Source organism: Mytilus trossulus, chromosome 3 (genome assembly GCF_036588685.1).
Source record: "Mytilus trossulus isolate FHL-02 chromosome 3, PNRI_Mtr1.1.1.hap1, whole genome shotgun sequence".
In the NCBI taxonomy this organism is placed as follows: Eukaryota; Metazoa; Mollusca; class Bivalvia; order Mytilida; family Mytilidae; genus Mytilus; species Mytilus trossulus.
The window spans coordinates 38,322,772-38,346,613 of record NC_086375.1 but is presented as its reverse complement, the minus strand read 5'-3'; the positions used below and the strand labels follow the sequence as shown (position 1 = coordinate 38,346,613).

At 33.0% G+C, this 23,842-nt stretch overlaps 1 protein-coding gene across 1 annotated transcript; it reads right to left on the bottom strand.

Annotated features, from left to right (window-relative positions):
- Positions 1-4,276: 4,276 nt before the first annotated feature.
- Positions 4,277-23,682, bottom strand: LOC134711422 (T-complex protein 1 subunit delta-like). Its single transcript, XM_063571989.1, has 14 exons — positions 23,440-23,682; positions 19,178-19,230; positions 18,763-18,852; positions 17,254-17,362; positions 16,783-16,925; positions 16,079-16,200; positions 12,233-12,368; positions 10,445-10,584; positions 9,777-9,873; positions 9,437-9,544; positions 6,863-6,993; positions 5,872-6,106; positions 5,223-5,336; positions 4,277-4,577 (listed from the first exon to the last, which is right to left on the bottom strand). Exons 1-14 carry the CDS (start codon positions 23,540-23,542, stop codon positions 4,560-4,562), a joined length of 1,599 nt encoding a protein of 532 aa, XP_063428059.1. The 5' UTR covers positions 23,543-23,682; the 3' UTR covers positions 4,277-4,559.
- Positions 23,683-23,842: the final 160 nt, after the last annotated feature.

Genomic DNA, 23,842 nt, shown 5'->3' with positions numbered 1-23,842 from the left:
ATCAAAACCTTTTTTTTTACATGTAAATAGATGTGTGTGGACTGGCCATATTTCATAGTCTTTTGGATTGCTTCTCTTGGCTTTCAGTTTTTTGGTACAGGTTAATTATGTATGCATGTATTTATAAGCTCACATGATAAAAGTTGCAGCCATTCGTAGGACTGCTATCAGATGCAATGTTTCTCTTCATCAAATAAAGCTGACCTATTTCTTGCAAAAAATGAACCTCAAGTACCTAGTTTAATTGAATCCTAAAAATAAGGCCAAGGGTGTAACTTCTGACAATAAATTACTGTGGATTCTTTTGTTTTCGTGTATCGAGAAAAAGTTGTACTTGCATGGATATTTAATTTCCTGGTTTTGCCAATCTTTGCATACAAATCCTATAGAAAATTTGTATCGGTTGAACAATCAACATGTAAATTTGTGTTTCACCTGTTCCCATGAAAATTGGTTTCCACCGAATAATAATGAATTCACTGTAACATAATATGGATGTTGTACCATTTCTACCTTCTAACATATTTCTTTACCCATACTATCCAGAAAAGCATGTCATCTTCATATATTTAGTGTTAGAAAAATATTCTAGTCTTCAGTTTGAAAAGTTACTGTTTAATAATAACCCCATTTTGTTGTTTATGAAGATGTTTTTATAAATAAGACAATAACAAACACCGTTCAATCTTTAAATATACCAAATAATATCAACTTTTTATGTAGAGTATCCAATTTTAACTGTCTGGCAAATCCATGAAAACTTTAGATTGACCAACGAACCATAAAATTAGTTCAAGGTTGTATAAAACCTGCCAGACATACATATTTATGTGCACCTTACTGTCAATCTATACAATTGTAATAGCTTTATTGCTGATAGAATCTGTGTAGACCAAAACCACAAAAAAACTCAATTTGATTCTTGGCAATCATACCACATCTTTTTGTATCAACTAACTGAGTTCAAATGGAGTATGAAAATGAAGGCAATGTCAGGTAAAACCTGCCAGTTAAACATGTAGACCTTACCTTCATTCCATATACCAAATATAGTTGATATATTTCTTCTAGTATGAGACATTGACTTCACTATGAAAACTTTCTAATGGTCTTTCCTATTTACATACATACTATTCTAAATTTAAAATGTCTGTTTACATGCCAATCAAGATCTGTATCAGACATGATTTTTTTTATTACAAATAAATGTCAAATTTAACTAATGTTTTCCTTCTGAAGTCAGTGGATCTCTACAGGATGTGTCGCTTCTCAATAAAAATTTGCAGCCATGACCTTGCCAGTCACTGGAATTGGTGTAAAACAGAATATTTTGAAAGTTAAAGTACAACATAACAATAAACTAAGCTGACTGCAGTATGGGTATTGCTCATTGTTGAAGGCAGTACAGTGATCTTTACTTGTTAATTTTCTATGTCATTTTGTCTCTGGCAATCAAACCCCATCTCATTTTTATGAATTCAGTTGAAAGGGCTAGGCTCATCAAATTAACACAATCACGAAAAAACAACCAACAAAAAGATGAAAGAAACAAAGTACCATTAAGAAGTCTAAGTTACTGAAAAACAGTTCAAAGCTAATTTCAACTTATTATTAACCTATGTCTTCCCATACCTAATATCAATCTATATCAGTAAAAGTAATTTTGTATCCTGCACCTTTTATCTTACTGGTCTATTACAATCCTGTAATGAAGTAGTTTAACATCAAATGCATATAGCCAGTTTTCTAGACTTATTGCTGAGTGGAGTTTTCAATGTACCTGCTTACAAAGAAAGTTTATATTAAGATGAAATATCAACCTACATGGACAAATCTTTAACACATGGCAGATAAGCAGCAAAATATCTTTTTTTTAAGGTTTTGGTTTTATGTTCTCAGCATGTATTACAATTGTTAATGAAGAATGTGATATGGACAGAGATCTAGTTTTGCTAATAACCTTATATTATTAGATATTGTAAGGACATTCATCTTTTGTTAAAAGCTATAGATTGACATAGATGTTGTTAAGTTGTGTTGTTGGATTGCTCTATCGTTGATATATACACATCATATCCTTTTATTCATATTTTTGATACAACGAATGTAATCAATGCTTTAAAAGTGCATCCGCAATGTAAGGGTTGTTTACATTTAAAATGTATAGGTTTAGGATTAATTACTTGTCCCAATACATGTAATAAATATTTATGTGAAACCAAGGTTCAGACTCAGAAGAAATAATCCCTTTCTGTTTCACATTGATTGATTTTTGATGTAGTAGATAGATTGCTTAATGTCCAGTGGAAAATATTTCATGCATGTTAAAGATGAGAACAAATTAACAATAGGTAGGTCCTGTAATAGAGGCAGTTCAGAATGAAGGTCCTGGAAATATTGAATGCCACTGGAAAATCAGGATAAACTGATGGAATGGAAGTCACAAAGAAACATTAAGGACATGACCATCTTTCTGCATGTTTACAAAGCTTTGAATATTAGGCAGACAATTCAGACACAAAATTCAGTACAAAAATTTATTTCACACATTTTTTGTATATTACAAATAATAAATATCATGTGAATTGCAAAAAAAAAAGAAAAATATAAAAAGTTTGTTGGAATCTGAGACATAAATTTGTGTGAAACTTATTTTAAGTGAACTTTTGTATAGGAATCTACAATTACCAGTGATTTAGCTAGCGCTCGTCACTTTCGTATTTTACGAAAAGGTTTTCGAAATGACGAAAAATTTTCATTTGAATTTCGTCATTTAAATTTGGAAAGTGTAAAAATATTTACACATCAAATTACTTGAATTCTACCTGTCTTTATGTTTCTGACAAGTTTATGACCCTCAGGTAATTAACGTTTACCAAAGGTGTTAAAAGTTGTGATGACAAGTAATCCGCCTATCGCCAATCAGATGGGTCACTAATCCCTTAATTATTATTATAAAACCTCATAAATGACCATCATAATAATCTATTAAAGTTAAATCAGTCAGTCAGCATTTCATTTTAATCATTTCTCACAATTCCGTCGTATTTTCGTCATTTATTTAAACCAAATTGATAAAGATCTTCCCGGACATTTCAACTTTATTTTAATTTCAATATTTCCCTTACAATCATAATTTGCAGTTTGCTTGTCGTAGTTTCGTCATTTTAACGTTTTTCGTCAAACTTTACATAAATATTCATCAAAAACTTTCGACAACTTCGAGTAAAAAGAATGAACTTTATTCAAAACGTAAATATTTTCACTTGCAAACAGGTGCTTCCTGTTCTATGTATTGCGCATGCGTAAAAGTTCGTAGATGAATCCGGTTTTATTCTGAAATTATTATTCAATTGTCACTTCCCGTTTTCATTTCATTTCGTTTAAAAATCGAAAGTAAACGTGATCTACAGTCATTAGAATCGTCACATTAAGTACAGATGCAGATCCTTCAATTCAATATTAAAGAAATTGATTCCAAATAGATATTTAAACGTATTTTCAAGGATATAAATGATTGTGAAGTGAAAAAGTCGTTACAAGTACATCTCTGCAGTGGTTTAAAATATAGACTGAGGCACCCAACTTTTGTTGATCAGGGGTGTGCTCTGAAAATAACTGAAGTGAAGTTGTGAACCATATTACCAGATCCCTGTTCTTAGCTTCATATCTTAGCATCACATTAGTCAATTCATTTAATATTGCCAATAACTGCCTACATTAGCAATCCAAAAGTCTTCAAAGATCCTAAACTAGTCCTTGAAGGACTTGAACATATATGTATAGCTAGTTTGATAAACATCATAGACCCCTTGCTATTATAAAAAATAAGGCTGATTTTTATCACGCGCAAAAGTGACTAAAGCCCTCAAAATCCTAGCTAAAACCCTGCAATTACTAAGTAATAATAATTTAGATCTGATCGTGTCCATACATAAGCTTCTGTAAAAAGATTTCACTGTAAATAACTTAACTGAAAAAATTGAGCCTTTTCCTTCTTTTTTTTTTAATAAAATTTGTTCATAATGCCCATTTCTTAACATGGATACTTAAAATGAACAAGTATTGTTGATATAGCACTATTAAAGAAGTAAATAAAACAGCAATTTTATTTTTCATTACCTACTTTTTCTGTTTTTAATCAAAAGAAATTCACATTTACAGATTCATTGTATTGACTACTAAGTCAAATTTCCCGTAACTATTAAATATGTGCAGTTTGTTATTCCATAATAAAGCTAAAGTCACATGCTAATTTCCAGCTGATTAGAAAGAATTTATCCAATCTTTATGTTAAATTCAATGTTTAATACTTATAAGTGAAATATTCACAATGTATTCGACTGGAAAAGCAAATTCATTTTTTGTAAATAAATATAACCAACTGGAGTACACAGGGTACCAGTTTTATTTTAAATTATCATTAGATCACATCAATAAAGGGGATATAAAAGCTTTGTCCTGAACACTTAGTGGATGATAGATTTATGACGAGAGTTTGTAGATGAGTGTCCTATGTGTCACATGTATCTATACCACCAGCATGGTCCAAAAGATGATTATCTAATACACATCACCTGAAACATAAACAATAACATTTAGCATATATAAAGTCTAAATTATAGCTTCTACTTTAAAATTTATAAATTGTTATAAACTATTTTTCATTGCTATGTTTGGCATAATAAGGATTCTAGATTGGGTGGTACCAGACACTAAAACCAATGAAATGTGGATGGTTTCAGTTTATAAAATGAAAATTTCATCTCATGCATAAAGAAAACCACTCCCAATCCCAAATACTTGTAACAGCCCTCAGCACAAATAAATTCAATACCATTTTGTGGCATCAATGGGATAAAGAATATGAAGGCAAAATATGCAATATCTGTTTTAAGAAACTAATATGAAGCAGATAATGAAATCAGAATTATGAGACCATTTAAATTATATAGTGCCTATCCATTTAGGGGGCTGTTATCCAGTGGTTGCTGTTTGTGATATTTGTTTATTTTTTTAATTTTCTTGTCATAAATCAGGCTGTTTATCAATTTATTTTTGTTTGAATTGTCACAACTACGTATGAAGCTGCCTATACAATGTGGGTATTGCTTATTGTTGAAGGCCATACTGTGATCTTTAGTAGCTTTATTAGTATGCCAATAGAAATCAAGCAGTTACTCATTGGCAATCTTATTGTATCTTCTATTTTATATACTTACAATATCATCAATTTTCATGATACTTCTTACAGTCTCAGATGCTAAATGAATGGCACTGGTTGATACAAGAAGTGGCTGTAGGACATTCTCTTCTAAGATATTGGTAATTGCACCCTGTAGAAACAGAAATTGGAATTAAATTTATGTGCACATACAAGATGATGATGCTTTATAATGCAAGTTTCAATAATAATTATAAAGTATAACTATTACTAATGATCAGTATAATTAGCAGCATGAGGCTAAAACGCAATACATTTGTCTAAAAATAATAGTCCCTTCTTGAATATTTGAACAATAAATATCTGTACAGCAAAGGTATATCATATTCCTGTTTTTATTTATAATGTGGAGATAGATTTCTAGAGATAGCCATCACATTGTTTTTTACATAAGTCAGGCCACAAGTTTCCTTGAATGAATTGTTTTACATTTGTCATTTCAGGAAGCTTTGAAGCTGACTACGTTGTTTTGGTTTTGCTCATTGTGAAAGGATGTACGATGACTTATATTTGTTAAATTCTATGTTTTTTGGTGGAGAGCTGTCTCATTGGCAACAATTCCACATCTTCTTACTTTTAATATAAAACTCACAATCCCTCTGCAATACACCCATGTCTTGAAAATCAATTAATTTAAATGTACATACCTTTCTGACATTAATACCAGCTGTTATCTCTCCTTCAGCATGTCTATTTCTGAGTTCTGTGACAGTAGCAATGGGATTTAACCCTGCGTTTTCAGCCAATGTAAATGGGATGATTTCTAATGCTTCAGCAAATGCTCTAAAACAATACTGTTCTGTTCCTAACAGGGTATTGGCATATTCCATCAATTGTAGAGATAGTTCTATTTCAGGTGCTCCACCTCCAGCAATAATGAACCTGAAATTAACACAATATATACTTAAGGAAAAATTGTTGTGGTATATTTCAGTCAAGTCAACTTATCTGTTTTCAAATTCTTATCAAAAAGTTATTAGGATCTTTTATATTGCTTATTCTATTTAATGGACAAAGTGCGATAAAACAGACTAGATTATCAGTTTATACATTTCTAACCTAAACCAAAACATAATGCCAGTTCTCTTTATATTTCATCAATATCTATTTCCTTCTGCCAAATTCCTCATAATTTACAAAATCAGCAGAGTTTCTCCTCATTTAACAACTGTCCATGCTAAATAGCAAGAAGTAAGTATTATACAAAGTGTGTGTGTTCAATGCAATGACATGTTTCTTGAGAGTCCTCGATGAAATTATTCAACTAACACATGTTGTTGGCACTGAAATCACTCAGTGTTCTCCCCAGACATTTCATATAGCATCCTGGTAAAGAAGAAGATTTGAAATACCATCTTGTTTCTTAAAATTAGAGCATCACATTCATAACACAAACTATAGGAAAATTAATTCAGATAGCATCACATTTAAGATTATAGCATCACATTACCATGATGGTAAAGGCCCTGGGGAGAACACTGTCACTGTACTGAAAAAAAATCCATATCTGGTAAATAAATCTAAACTTACTCAAATTTTCTTAAAAAGCTTTTCAGGCTGCCAGCCAGTAATCATTCATTTAGCAAATCATAATTTCATGACGATTAAAAACCATTATATTTATTATCTTCACCATACCTTTGTTTAACAAGACATCTGATGACACACAGGGCATCGTGGAGTGATCTATCAGCTTCTTCTAGCACAAGTTTGTTAGATCCTCTCATAAGTACTGTAACACATTTCCCGGGAATAGCCATTCCAGTAATCTGAAAAAAGATTTAAATCAATGCATTCCTTTCAAATCATTTACTATTTTCTACTTATAGATATCTGTCTAATGATGTACAAATTGTCATTGCAATGATTTCCAAACAATCCATATAAACTCTCTTTAAACTTTGTATTCAGGATAATAATTTTAACAGCTTGGTAGGTACGTTACAAAATATACTTTGTCTTCATTCTTTTCTTGCATCTTTATTTGAAAATATCACACTTTCAGATCAGAGGTTTGACACAATTATATTTGAAAATGTGGAATAGGTTTATAATGTACAAATAAAACAAGAGGCTCTCAAGAGCCTGAATCGCTCACCTGAATTTTTTTGGTTTAATCTCTCATCAATGATTATTTTGGCTTTTCAATTTATTTATGTCCTATTCTCTTCAAAAGCCAAAAAAAATCATGTTCTCCTATGTTCTATTTTAGCCATAGGAGCTATGTTTCTTGACATACAAGGAAATGAAATATAAAATTTATACTAGATACTCTGAAACTCTGAAACTCATTTAGCCTAAGTTTGGCTGAAATTGATACAGCAGTTTCAAAGGCGAAGATTTTTTAAAGTAAGTCAACATGATGAACAAATTGTGAAAAAAGTCTTTAAAGGGCAATAACTCCTTAAGAGGTCAATTGACAATTTTGGTCAAATTGACTTATTTGTAGATCTTACTTTGCTGATCATTTTTGCTGTTTACAGTTTATCTTTATCTATAATAATATTCAAGATAATGACCAAAAACTGCAAAATTTCCTTAAAATTACCAATTAAGTGGCAGCAACCCAACAATGGTTTGTTTGATTCATCTGAAAATTTCAGGGCTGATAGATCTTGACCTAATGAACATTTTTATCCCATGTCAGATTTGCTCTTAATGCTTTCTTTTTGAGATATAAGCCAAAAACTGCATTTGACCCCTATGTTCTATTTTAAGTAACGGCGGCCATGTTTTTTAACGGATCAAAAATCGAAGCGCACACTTTGTGCAGGATAATCTAAGGAACAATCATGCTAAGTTTCATCCAAATCCATTCAGTAGTTTCAGAGGAGAAGATTTTTTAAAGTTAGCAAATATGATGAACAAATTGTGAAAAATTGTCATTAAAGGACAATAACCCCTTAAGGGGTCAATTGACAATTTTGGTCATATTAACTTATTTGTAGATCTTACTTTGCTGATCATTTTAGCTGTTTACAGTTTATCTTAATCTATAATAATATTCAAGATAATGACCAAAAAGTGCAAAATTTCCTTAAAATTACCAATTAAGTGGCAGCAACCCAACAATGGTTTGTTTGATTCATCTGAAAATTTCAGGGCTGATAGATCTTGACCTAATGAACATTTTTATCCCATGTCAGATTTGCTCTTAATGCTTTCTTTTTGAGATATAAGCCAAAAACTGCATTTGACCCCTATGTTCTATTTTAAGTAACGGCGGCCATGTTTTTTAACGGATCAAAAATCGAAGCGCACCCTTTGTGCAGGATAATCTAAGGAACAATCATGCTAAGTTTCATCCAAATCCATTCAGTAGTTTCAGAGGAGAAGATTTTTTAAAGTTAGCAAATATGATGAACAAATTGTGAAAAATTGTCATTAAAGGACAATAACCCCTTAAGGGGTCAATTGACAATTTTGGTCATATTAACTTATTTGTAGATCTTACTTTGCTGATCATTTTTGCTGTTTACAGTTTATCTTAATCTATAATAATATTCAAGATAATGACCAAAAACTGCAAAATTTCCTTAAAATTACCAATTAAGTGGCAGCAACCCAACAATGGTTTGTTTGATTCATCTGAAAATTTCAGGGCTGATAGATCTTGACCTAATGAACATTTTTACCCCATGTCAGATTTGCTCTAAATGCTTTCGTTTTTGAGATATAAGCCAAAAACTGCATTTGACCCCTATGTTCTATTTTAAGTAACGGCGGCCATGTTTTTTAACGGATCAAAAATCGAAGCGCACACTTTGTGCAGGATACTCTAAGGAACAATCATGCTAAGTTTCATTCAAATCCATTCAGTAGTTTCAGAGAAGATGTTTGAAAAATTGTTAACAACGACAGACGACGACGACGACGGACGCCAAGTGATAAGAAAAGCTCACATGGCCTTTTAGGCCAGGTGAGCTAAAAACCATCTATACTTTAAATGTAATCAATTAAGTAACATAACACAGTTCCTTTTTGTTTGATATTGTATGACAGCTTTTCATGTGTATCATTGTGTGTACTTGTTAATATTATACCCAGTTTTTCAAGAAGAACAGGAATAAAAGCCGTTCATTGATAATTTTTATTTTTTCTATGTATTGTGTGCGATTTTTTCTCATGTACATATCCTTTTATTTTTTTATGTATCATTTTTTTTAGTTTTGTTGCTACAAGAAAATAGAGAATTTTGTACAGTACAATTACCTTGACAATTTTACTTGATCCTGTCTGTACTTCTTCCACTAATTCTGCACTACCCATGTTCTCTGGTAAGAAATGGTCTATACTTGCAATTGGTTTACATCCTACTGACTGAAAAATATAACTAGAATGTAACTATAGATATCCTTATATGAAAGTTGACATTTCACAAGTATAACAAGAGATTTTTATCACAAATTCATCCACCCAATATCCTTTCTTTTCCGATTTTGAAACTGCAGAAAAAATTATATACTGAATAAAAAAAGTTATTGATCATTCAGATCATAAAATCCATTGCTAGGCCTCTAACATGAAATATCTCTTTAAATCAATGTCTTACCTTACAAACAAATTCAATATCTTCTCTTTCAATATCTTTAACAACTAGAATTTTCATCTTTGCTAAGAAATGTAGAGCTAAATCACTAACAGCATCTCTAAAATATAACATATAAAATTCATGATCAAGTGTAAGTTTTATATACAGTATGTTTTAGATGTCTGTTAGATACAGTTTATGTAAATGCTACATTTACATAAAAACTTGACTATCAAATGTAACATGAATGAAAACCTGAACATTTGTTCTTTCATTTCTTTATCAAAATTTCTTGATAAGTTGTAAAAGTAACATCTGGTATAGAAGATAATAGTTTGTCAAGTCGAATATTAAATGCAACATTATGATTTGATTTTGAAAAAAAAATTCAGGGCATGTATTCCAAAATTGATGGTCTGAAATTTTGCACAAAATTACAGATGTCATGAGACTGATTTTATAATGTATGATTTAGCAAGTTTTCCTTCTGTTGCATCAGAAGGGTGAGAACAGTATTTGCAGATACCAATTTAGGATTGAACAGTCACAATCAGTTCAAAGACAGCAGTGCATGGAACTCAGTGACCATCAATTTGCAAATTGATAACCTCATATCTTCAAATACAATACTACTATTTGCTTAAATTAAATCTGGCAACATTATGTTTTCTATATTTTGAATTACTAACCTTAAAATAGATTTCTGTATAAGCAGAACATTGCAGCCTGCCTTTTTTACTTTTTTAACAATATCCAAGATATACTGTCTTTCCTCTCGTAAAACTCTATCCATCTGTGTATAATCTGATACAATAACACTGTTGTCCATCTGTGAATAAATGTAAAATTATACTGAAATTAATGTCTTTCAGTATTTTATTGAGTCAATAGACCACTTCATGATAATGTGCAGATGGTTGTAGGTAGGATACTTTATTAAAAAAAATATCTACAAATATATCATGACTTGCTCGACTATTATGAATTTAAACAACATATTAAGTTCAATTTGTCATTGCATCAATTCTATCCTTCTCAAATCATTGAATATGACACTCTGTCTGACTAATACTCATCATGAGCAACCTAACAAGTACAACCAGTGGAGAAGAAACCGCATAAGTTTGTATAGAACTGAGGTCACTTTAAGTTTTAAAGACTAGGTACATTACTAAAAAATAATTATAGCTTTTTGTTATAATGGTTTGTGGACTATTTTTTGTTTTTTCCTTACTTCTATGTGATAACCTTTTATATTTTTTTAATGCTTTTCCATGAATAATTGAAACAGATGTGGTCACTAATAATGTGTTTTTGTTTTTTTAAATATTTATAATTTAACAATGAAATTTCTGTTCTGTGCTATAATAAATCAGGGAATTTCCTAAAGGAAAGTGGTATTAGATGATTAATGCTGTTCCTTTTATAAAGTCTGTTTTTGAAAAAAAACTCATCATGCATTTTTATATTGATTTTTAGTTTCCAGAATTTTACCTGAAAAAGGTAAATTCAGAAATGAGCAGTTAGGAGCCTGTAATTCAGTGGGAGATTTTGCGCAAAAGACATTTTGAAGTTAAATATATGACCTGTTTATGTAATGATCTACAAAACACCAATAGGAGTTAATAAATATACTTCATTTCTTTTTTTGGTTATAATCTATACAAGGTGGTTTTTATTTTAACCTTTTTCAATACCTCCGAGTCTCATGACTCATAATATTCCATGTTTTGATTTTGTTGTGAGTCTCACACTAAGCATGCTTTCAAACATTGTACATACCACCAGAAGAATTCGAAAAGTTGATTGAACATGATGTGCAAAAAGATGCATTGCCAAGTGAACTTGGTCGTAAAAATTTAAAATGTTTCATTCAAATCTGCTCGACATTTCGATTTGCAGTTACCCATTACTTCTTTTTTACACTGTCGCTTGGTCCAGACAAAGACCTCTATCTTGTTTGAGTTGACATAGCAGAACTGAATTTCAATTACTTATATATCGAACATGAAAACTACTGACCAAAGTTTTCAAATGATCGCCAATTGTTTATTTCTATTGAAAGTAATGAAAAAGCTAGAGAATTACGAACGCAGGTTATTCTAGGTCAAAATATCCGAAAGCGGGATATTTTATACTCCCGCACAGGAACTGACCGGCAAGCAGGAGATTTCTGGAATTTCGGTGTTTGCACTGGAGTCTCCCTCTGAAAACGGGACAATTGGTAGGTATGGTTGAAGGCCATACGGTGACCTATAGTTGTTAATTTCTGTGTCATTTGGTCTCTTGTGGGGAGTTGTCTCATTGGCAATCATACCACATCTTCTTTTTATATTGAACACACATTAAGATCAATACATTTGGTTAACTATGATTTTAGTTATATCCTCAGACATTGGACACATTATGTTTATGTTATGTTTTAGTAGTTATTCATAGAATCTAGCAGATTGTGGTATATTTGTATTGAAGCTTACATCAGTTTTAGGTGGTGATATACAGAACTGAATTAGACCAATCTTTGCCTTTTCCACTCTATTTGGTCCACCAGCACCAGTTGTTTTCTGTGAGAATACTAATCCATCAATCAACTCTGTATCGTCTACTGTTCCTCTGTTATGAAAATAAATGATAACTAGAGGCTCTCAAGAGCCTGTATCGCTCACCTGATTCTACTTGGGTTTTTGAAATCATATAAAAAAATATAAAATTTGGCTAAAAGTGACAACACAACCTCATTTATAAGAAAAGGAACATGTTTAATTTCATTCAAAAGTCCCCCACTGGCGGCCATCTTGGATGACGGATCGGCTACAAAGTAACAACACTTGGTCAGCACCTCATAAGGAACATTCATGCCATGTTTGGTTTTATTCCATTCAGTGGTTCTCTAAAAGAAGTCATTTGTATGCATTTCCCATAGGGTCCTATGTTAAACTAAGTTCCCTGCTGGCGGCCATCTTGGATGATGGATCAGCTACAAAGTAACAACACTTGGTCAGCACCTCATAAGGAACATTCATGCAATGTTTGGTTTTATTCCATTCAGTGGTTCTCTAAAAGAAGTCATTTGTATGCATTTCCTTATAGGGTCCTATGTTAAACTAAGTCCCCCGCTGGCGGCAATCTTGGATAATGGATCGGCTACAAAGTAACAACACTTGGTCAGCACCACATTAGGAACATTCATGCCATGTTTGATTTCATTCCATTCAGTGGTTCTCTAAAAGAAGTCATTTGTATGCATTTCCCATAGGGTCCTATGTTAAACTAAGTCCCACGCTGGCGGCCATCTTGGATGATGGATCAGCTACAAAGTAACAACACTTGGTCAGCACCACATAAGGAACATTCATGCCATGTTTGGTTTCATTCCATTCAGTGGTTCACTAGAAGAAGTGATTTGTATGCATTTCCAATAGGGTCCTATGTTAAACTAAGTCCCCCGCTGGCTGCCTTCTTGGATAATGGATCAGCTACAAAGTAACAACACTTGGTCAGCACTCCATAAGGAACATTCATGCTATGTTTGGTTTCATTCCATTTAGTGGTTCTCTAGAAGAAGTCATTTGTATGCATTTCCCATAGGGTCCTATGTTAAACTAAGTCCCCCGCTGGCGGCCATCTTGGATGATGGATCGGCTAAAAAGTAACAACACTTGGTCAGCATCCCATAAGGAACATTCATGCTATGTTTGGTTTTATTCCATTCAGTGGTTCTCTAAAAGAAGTCATTTGTATGCATTTCCCATAGGGTCCTATGTTAAACTAAGTCCCCGGCTGGCGGCTATCTTGGATGATGGATCAGCAACAAAGTAACAACACTTGGTCAGCACCTCATAAGGAACATTCATGCCATGTTTGGTTTCATTCCATTCAGTGGTTCTCTAAAAGAAGTCATTTGTATGCATTTCCCATAGGGTCCTATGTTAAACTAAGTCCCCCGCTGGCGGCCATCTTGGATGATGGATCGGCTACAAAGTAACAACACTTGGTCAGCACCCCATAAGGAACATTCATGCTATGTTTGGTTTTATTCCATTCAGTGGTTCTCTAAAAGAAGTCATTTGTATGCATTTCCCATAGGGTCCTGTGTTAAACTAAGTCCCCTGCTGGCGGCCATCTTTGATGATGGATCGGCTACAAAGTAACAACACTTGGTCAGCACCACATAAGGAACATTCATGCCATGTTTGGTTTCATTCCATTCAGTGGTTCACTAAAAGAAGTCATTTGTATGCATTTCCAATAGGGTGCTATGTTAAACTAAGTCCCCGCTGGTGGCCATCTTGGATAATGGATCGGCTACAAAGTAACAACACTTGGTCAGCACTCCATAAGGAATGTATATTCATGCTATGTTTGGTTTCATTCCATTTAGTGGTTCTCTAGAAGAAGTCATTTGTATGCATTTCCCATAGGGTCCTATGTTAAACTAAGTCCCCCGCTGGCGGCCATCTTGGATGATGGATCGGCTACAAAGTAACAACACTTGGTCAGCACCCCATTAGGATAATTCATGCTATGTTTGGTTTTATTCCATTCAGTGGTTCTCTAAAAGAAGTCATTTGTATGCATTTCCCATAGGGTCCTATGTTAAACTAAGTCCCCGGCTGGCGGCCATCTTGGATGATGGATCGGCAACAAAGTAACAACACTTGGTCAGCACCTCATAAGGAACATTCATGCCATGTTTGGTTTCATTCCATTCAATGGTTCTCTAAAAGAAGTCATTTGTATGCATTTCCCATAGTGTCCTATGTTAAACTAAGTCCCCCGCTGGCGGCCATCTTGAATGATGGATCGGCTACAAAGTAACAACACTTGGTCAGCACCTCATAAGGAACATTCATGCCATGTTTGGTTCCATTCCATTCAGTGGTTCTCTAGAAGAAGTTCAAAATGTAAATTGTTAACGACGACGACGACGGACGATGACGGACGACGGACGCCAAGTGGTGAGAAAAGCTCACTTGGCCCTTCGGGCCAGGTGAGCTAAAAAAGTTTAATCATTATTGTGTATTTTATATTCATATAACAATATTCAAGTGTGTGAGATGGGAAGTTCAATCAAAAGACAAAGATCTGTGAAAATTAAAAACTTATTAATATAAACAAATCAAAACATGAGTAACTATTTTTCCAAATTCAACTTTTTAAGTTCTTAGAAATGAAAATCCAGGAATTTGTGTGAAACTGGAAAAATTCTTCATATAGCAAACATGTAATAGTTAACTAAATACATGCATCAGGGTTCCCACTCTTTTTGCAACAAAAAGTAATAGGGTTTTTCCTGGTTTTGTCCAGGATATTAATCTATTTTTAAGGAGGGTATAGAAACAAAACGAAGTTACCTTTGACTGTAAGACATTAACCCTTTAACCCCCAATCCCGCCTGTAGGCGTGAACAATTCTTTGATGGCCCGTATGACCCTCCAACCTTTTTTCTAACTGCCCCAGCTGAACTGTCATGATAGCAGGGACTTTAACCAAGCAGTTCATGGTCCATAAACTCTTCTCAGATGTCTGCTCATGAAAATATGGCACTTTGAAAGCCGTTTAAGAGTTCAAAATCGGAAAAACCTGAAAAGTAGACAAAATCAGGTGGGGGTGGGCATCTTTTGATGGTCACTACGTAACTGGAAGTGACTGTAGGTATTAACTATTATCATACATGCATGCATAGGTGGTACAGGAACACAAAGAGGTATAATATGAACATTAGAAATCTAGTCTGTGAAATCTAGGTCACTGTTTTGTCAAAAATCCGTAAAAAAGGATATTTAGGCAGACCTGACTTGACAATAATGATTCCCCAGCAAGACAATCAAGTCCAATATACTCCCAGTTAGCATGAATGGACTGCTGTAACTTTAGGGTAATACTTGAATGACAAAGAAACACAGTCTTGTCAATGTTCACCTCTTAAGGTCGTTTTAAAATCGGAAAAAAGACGGGAAATTACCATTTTTCCACCCCACCGCCCACCCATGCCATCCACCCCCAAATCCCAATATATAGTTTAATACATGAGCATCAGTTACAGCATCAAGAGTCTGCTAATTTGCATATAATTTACATATGATTGCAAATTTTCGAAAATGCCTGATTTTCAAGAAATCTCTTGGGGCGAATGAGTTAAAGTTGGAAACAGATCAAACGCTCCAAAGACTTAATTCATAGTTGGAAACTAATAAAATTAGCCTCTTACAAATGTTTCAAGGAGTATAAACATAACTTTTTTTTTTAAATTGATCACTATGAAAGGTTAAAAGATAAGTTTTCAAGGAAGTAACTTTATTATCAGAAACAAACATACTTACCCCAACCTTTTCACCATTTTAATGTCTCGAAGATCAACATTGGTAGCTGTTGCTGGATCTATTACTTTCATCACAGCATCAACTGCTATTGGTGACAACAAACTTGAATACTGAGAAACCACCTATACCAAAATTAAGTATTTATTACATTCATGATAATCATATGAGTTTATTTCCTTGGTAGAATAAGTAAAATATACTGTGCAGCAATGTTTTCTAAAATTAACAGTTTCGAGGACAATATTGTTTGTTTCTACTGACACTTGATAATATTGGTGTGTTAAGTTATGTTTTGTTCTTATAACCAACCACTGTAAATTCAGACAGTTACAAGCTTCAATACGTCTCCTTTTTTGGAATGTACATGTTTCATGTCAGGAAAGTTTGTTCTACGGTTTCCTTTTTGGATTGTTCATTTCTTAAACCTTGAAATATAAACTAATTATTCAATGTATCCTTATTTAGCAATCATAATAACACAAAATTCAAGTGATGCATCTGATATCTTCTTTTTAAAGCTAAACTTTCTGACAAGACATTTAAACATTTATATATTTTGTATTCTTTTGTAACCATCAAACTGAGAAATGACACTTTATCTTTGAACATTATGTTTGCCAAAACGATTCAAATCTTTTTTTGAAAAAAAGAAATCTTTTGAATCTAACACAGTAAAAAATAATTATATCTTGTATATAACTTACTTTAGAATTTAATGACGTGGATGCACTTTTCAATAAAGATTCTCTATCTGACAATTTAACTGGTGTAGCAATGCCCTGAAGTATCTTGATAGCTTTGTCTGAAGCTTTTTGGAATGCCTCAGATATACTTGTAGGGTGGATTCCTGAAGGTATAAGAAGAAAAAAGTTACCTTTTTACAAATTTATTATTTTATACTCTTTACTCAGTCCCTACATTTAATCCCAAATCATGAACCTAATTTTTTAAAGTCTGTTAAAATTGTGCTCTTAACTTGACATCCCATGTGTAGAAGTGCTCTTTTCTGCAGGATTTTTAAAATACTGTACTTTCATGTAATGATATATATCTTTAAACAAACGGTAAATGCATTTCACTAAAATGTTTGACTATATTTTTTGGTTTCTGCTCCTTCTTTTAAAAAATACAGTACTAAGTCAATTTTAGTAACAATATAAATGAAATAAACTGACCTTTGGCCAAGAGATTGTGACAAGCATCTAACAGACTACCAGCAATAACACAAACTGATGTGGTTCCATCACCAGCCTCTACATCTTGTGCCTTTGATAATTCTACCAACTGAAATATACAGAAACTCACTTATGAAAAAAACTATATAATATATAAATAAGAGTGCACACCTTGAAATGTCTCGCCTTCTTTACTGATAGTTGATATTATGTTGATAGTCCTAAATATAAAGCTTTATTACAACTGTCACATTAACTTAACATTAACCAAGAAAACTAAACATTGACCAAAGAACCATGAAAATGAGGTCAAGGTCATATGAACCATGCCAGGCAGGCATGTACAGCTAACAATTCTTCCATACAACAAATATAGTTGACCTATTTCTTATAGTTTAAGAAAAACAGACCAAAACACTAAACTCAACACTGAGCAATGAACCGTGAAAATGAGGTCAAGGTCAAATAAATCCTGCACCACTGACATATAGATCACAAAATATTTCCATACACTAAATATAGTTGACCTATTGCATAAAGTATTAGAAAAAAAGACCAAAACTCAAAAACTTAACTTTGACCACTGAACCATGAAAATGAGGTCAAGGTCAGATGACACCTGTCAGGTCGACATGTACACCTTACAGTGCTTCCATACACCAAATATACTAGACCTATTGCTTATAGTATCTGAGATATGGACTTGACCACCAAAACTTAACCCTGTTAACTGATCCATGAAATGAGGTCAAGGTCAGGTGAAAACTGTCTGACAGGCATGAGAACCTTGCAAGGTACACACATACCAAATATAGTTATCCTATAACTTATAATAAGAGAGAATTTAACATTGCAAAAAATCTTAACCTTTTTTAAGTAGTCACTGAACCATGAAAATGAGGTCAAGGACATTGGTCATTGGACTGACGGAAACTTCGTAACATGAGGCATCCATATACAAAGTATGAAGCATCCTGGTCTTCAACCTTCTAAAATATAAAGCTTTTAAGAAGTTAGCTAACGCCGCCACCGCCCGGATCACTATCTCTATGTCGAGCTTTCTGCAACAAAAGTTGCAGGCTCGACAAAAATACATGAACAACTATAGTCAGCATAACATGGAAATAGTTCTGCAGTGTGGGAATTCAATCAAAAAAAATGTTCTGGGATATAAACATAAACCTAGTTAGTGTGTGATATGTAAATATTATCTTAGATCATCATCATCTCAGGCTATTACCCCATTACTCTGAAATGACCCCAAAAATTCAAATCTGACAAATGGGGCTTACATCCATTGATTAGGAGATCTGATGGACAGATAGACATCATCATACCATAATACTTCCAAATACCCTTTAAGACTTTTTGAAAACAAATTATTTCTCTGTAAGAAGACTTTCATTTTTCAATCAATGATTTTTTTTTCCACACACTAAAAAAAACCTTAGAAATCAAAAAGTATGAATAATTTTATGTTATTTTTATAATACATGTATAGAAATATACCATTTTTGCAGCAGGATGAAGGACTTGCATCTGTTTCAGGATTGTTGCTCCATCATTAGTGATAGTTACGTCTCCATTGGAAGATTGTATCTAAAGAAAGAAAATTAATTTATTCAACAATCAGTACACTTTTCTGAAGTTTTCTGAATTTTTTTACTCTTTCATCATGTGATATTAACTATCTACATACATGTATATATTATTTTTCCTATCTTTCCTTATAAAATACTTGAATAATTCAAGCAATATAGCATTACAATTTTCCAACCACTCCCTCAACATGGGAACAGAAGTGACCTTGCAATTGCCCATAAACGTGTTAAAGATGTTCACTAAAAAAAAAAAATTAATGGAAATGCATCAAACTTGAAAGTTTTGTATTACTTACATGTAGTATAAATAATATTTAACTCACCATTTTGTCCATTCCTCTTGGACCAAGACTTGTCCTGATAGCATCAGCTACAGCTAAAAATAAAATTATAAAAATAGGCTGTCAGGAGTATGTGTTAATCTTAGTATGCAACTTTTTATGGGGATTCAGGTCTTAGAGATTTGTTTGGTGTAGGACTCTAAAGTGCTATGATACTCTAAAGTGCAATGGTCACGCTAAAGTACGTCGTCTACGCTAAAGTGTGTTCACTAAAGTACGATAGTACATGTACATTTGTATATCACGCTAAAGTGCGATGGCAAAAGGGTAAGCTTCGAGGAATAACAACAACAATACTTTATTTTAAGAGGGTTACACAGTTAGCTAGATAACTAATCTTCCCTGAGGCCCTCATCATGAAAAATCAAACAAAATGCAAACATATACATTGCATACATTAGTATAAAAAGTCAAGTATGATAATAATGGTCAATACAACTTGATAAAATGTGATGAAAAAATAAACATGATGACATAATCAAGTTTTTAATATTATTTATACAGCTAGGTTGATTTCAATAAATGATCTGTTATTTTGTATTTGAAAGAATTAACATTTGTAATATTTCTTAACGGTATTGGCAAATTATTCCACAAGAATGGTCCAGAATACATAAAAGATTTTTTGAACAATTCTGTTTTTGGTTTAGGGAGTATGAGGTTTCCTTGAACAGCATTTCTCAAGGGGTATGGATTTCTGTCTGAAACATAATGAAACTTTTTAGTAAGATATGATGGGGCATCATTTTTAATGCACTTAAATGTCATCACAAACTTGTGATATTTTATTCTCTGTTCAACTGTCATCCAGTTTAAGTGTTTGAATAAGAGCGCAGAAGGAGCAAAAGGGTCTGTTAAAACTTTCTAGTATTAATCTAGCAGCTCTCTTTTGTAATTTTAATATCCTTTTTAAACCCTCACTGCTACAACTTCTCCACACTATACAACAATAATCAATTAGTGGCAAAATATAACCATTATAGAATAATTTTCTGCAGTCTAGATTTAGATTTTTTTTAATCTTTAATAGTAGATACAGTCTAGATGATATTTTTGAGCAGATCACGTCAATTTGGTTTGTCCATGTGAGGGAAGGGTCAATTTTAATGCCTAAAAAACTTTCACATGTGGAAGATTGTATCACTTGATTGTTAATAGTTAAACAAAAATATCGATGTTAATAGTTAAACAAAAACATCCATGTTACAAAATAGTCTTGTTACAAAAGATAATTGGTGTAGATTGCCGTTAATACAGTCTATCACTAGTGGAAGCACCTCCTCATTCAGTCGTCATTGTGAATGACAAATACAAAATTAGATTATTAACGGAATATGTCACATTTTTTAAAGCTTTAATCTAAACGAGAGAGAGAGAGAGAGAGAGAGAGAGGTCATGTTTGCTGACCTTTCTTCTTTTTCATAGTGACCACACAAACATGTTATATTTTCCTTCAATGTACAGCCGACAAATTATAATTTAAGCATGAAATTTTATTTTTTTTATCAACGTTACTTTCCCAAAAAATCGACAATATTTTAACGGGAACTGCAAAATAAACTGCAACATAAAATTTATAATGATTCAAATGTATCTGTTAAACTAAGATTTACGAAAAATGGTTAAAAATTGACTATAAAGGGCAATAACTCCTAAAGGGGTCAACTGACCATTTTTGTCCTGTTGACTTATTTGTAAATCTTACTTTGCTGAACATTTTTGCGGTTTACAGTTAATCTCTATCAATAATAATATTCAAGATAACCAAAAACAGCAAAATTTCCTTAAAATTACCAATTCAGGGGCAGCAACCTAACAACCAGTTGTCCAATTCATCTGAAAATTTCATGGCAGATAGAATTTGACCTGATAAACAATTTTACCCCATGTCAGATTTGCTCTAAATGCTTTGGTTTTTGAGTTATAAGCCAAAAACTGCATTTTACCCCCATGTTCTATTTTTAGCCATGGCGGCCATCTTGGTTGGTTGGCCAGGTCACTGAACACAATTTTTAAACTAGATACCCCAATGATGATTGTGGCCAAGTTTGATTTTATTTGGCCCAGTAGTTTCATAGAAGATTTTTGTAAAAGTTAACGATGACGGACAACAAACGCCGACGGACGCCAAGTGATGAGAAAAGCTCAAGTCCAGGTGAGCTAAAAAACACATTTGCCTCAGCCGTCAAAGCACAGTCAGGTTTGAATCAATTTAGTCATTGACATTTGGTTTTAAAGGTGTTAAATAGATATTTGTAATTTATCTTCCGGCGTGTTAAATTTTGAGTTTGTATAAAGGACTGTTAACGTCATAATCAAACTACGTTTTTACGTCTATATTTTCCCGTACCATAGCACTTTAGCATATGGAAGCATCGTACTTTAGCATAGACCATTGCACTTTAGCGTGACCATCATACTTTAGTGTCCCCATTGCACTTTACGAGTCCTACATATGTTAAAACATACGCACTTCAAATATGTTTTAATCTTGTCAGTCTATATTGCACTTCAAATATGTTGTAATCTTGTCAGTCTATATTTCCAGTACTTCCTGTCATCTTTTCTATGAATTATATTAATTTTACAGATACCATTTCAACATGTGCAATAAGTGCAAGTGTGACTGAGGAAGGTATTAGTATAAACTTTAGAGGATATCACTTTGATATCAACAAGTGAAGTATTCGAGTTTGCCTTCTGTAATGAGAACTCTGTTGGAAAATGTAGGTGTCAGCACATTACTTTTAATTTTTTACTTTTTGGTCTATTATGCCATGTCCCCTAATAAATTATTTTTCGACAATGGTTTAAGTTGAGTGTTTCCAATAGTAAAATGAACCCGACAGGCATCATCATAATACTATAGTATATTTTCTTTATAGTAGGTCAGAAACAGTTTGAAATATTTCTTCCTCCCATCAATTAAGCATATTATAATTCAACAATACAAGAGTAAACTACAGAAAAGACTAACTGAAGAAAATGAAGAACAGTAGGCAAGAAGTAGCACCTCACATAAAATATTTTGTTTTGTAAGGTCAAAGGCATGGCATAAATCAGGTCAAGTGTCTTAAAATCCTTTCAATTCAACTTCTCAAGTTACAGTTCTTAAGGTTCATCATAACAAACGGACTAATATGGCTGTATTTACATGCCAAAAATTACTCCGAGTACAGACTTACCTGTGAAGTTGGAAAAGTTTTAATGCCTAGCATCCACTAGATATAATAAAGTTAAATGCATTTTGTGTTTCAGAAAGATAAAATCTCTTTTGAATTTTGGTGGGCATTTTTTTTCTTTAATGCAAAAGGTGTGAAAATTAACGTTGTGGTACAACTATGAGATGCTCCCTCAGGTAAAAAACCGGTTTGAATTATTTTGATTGTCCTTAATTGAAATGGACAAGAGGTATCCTCACAACTACATGTGAGTTTAAGAGTTTGTCTGAGTCAGTGAGTGGACAGTATCAAAGTAATTCAGGTGTTTGTTTATTTTTACACCTTCTGCGGAAAGGAAAAAAATGCCCATCAAAAACCAAGAAAGATATTATTTTTCTTAAACACAAAATGCATTTTACTTTCATATATCTAGTGGATGCTAGGCATTAAAACTTTCCAAACAGCACAGGTAAAACTGTACACAGAGTAGTTTTTGAGGTGAAATACGGCCAGTTTTGTCCATTTGTTATGATGAACCTTAATTAGGATGGACCGCAATTTAATGTCAAAATTAGACATCTGTTAGAAGAGGATACAACTTTTACAATTGGCATGAGTGATCGAGTCAGTGGTAGGACTTCATTTGCAAAGACATCTTTACCTGGGTGAGCTCAGTTGGAACTGCAGGTACATGTCCAGGCACCTCAGCTTCATTTTCTAAGAAATCAGCTGCCATTTTTGGTCAAAACAGTCCAACAAGAATTCAGACATCACATCAAGCTATTATAACTTAAATGAATGGAGCAGACCCTATTAGTGACAACTGACCAAACTAAATTTGCAAAACCATCACCTTTGGTCTATGACACACCTCTCCTAAAAGTCAGACACAAAAGAAATCTACAATGAGTCCCACAACATTTTTAACATCCCTACTTTTTCCTTGCAAAGAAAATGTGCTGGAGAAAGATATTTTAGACATGTTATCTTTAGTATTTACTGACTCTTTGTTGATTATAATAAACAAGTCATTATTCTTGTAGCATAAAGTGTATTCGAAGAATGTAACTAATGTAAACAAACCCTTTGCTGCCGTTATATTGCTGTAACGGATTTGAGTTGGCTTTTCTTTGTCTTTGTACAAAGATCTTGAGGAATTACTCGGAGGTCCTGACTTGCCCTTCATTTTACTTTACTTTAAACTGTATAAACCGTTGAAATATTGGCAAAGATGATGTTGATGGGTTCAGATTTTGCCTGCTTGTTCACGTTGGTTCTCGATCCTTCTTGTTGGCCGGAAGTCAACATTCACCCCCCCTTTTTTCCAATTTCTTACTTTTATCTCTTACGCCAGTGAAACACATTTTCTAATCGAGTAAAACTGTATTATTTATTTAAATACTGACGTAAAAAAATTGAAAAACATCAAATATTAAAGAAAAATGTGTGTTTTTATTTTTTCCGGTTTTACAATCCGTGATTATTT

What these genes read in the sequence shown, in the direction of transcription:
- LOC134711422 (XM_063571989.1), bottom strand. Translation starts at nt 23,542, where the DNA reads ATGAAGGGCAAGTCAGGACCTCCGAGTAATTCCTCAAGATCTTTGTAC. An exon ending in CAATATAACGGCAGCAAAGG is followed by an intron (nt 19,231 to 23,439) that starts GTTTGTTTACAT and finishes TTTTATTTTTAG; the next exon opens with CTGTAGCTGATGCTATCAGG. An exon ending in TTCATCCTGCTGCAAAAATG is followed by an intron (nt 17,363 to 18,762) that starts GTATATTTCTAT and finishes TGTATATTTCAG; the next exon opens with TTGGTAGAATTATCAAAGGC.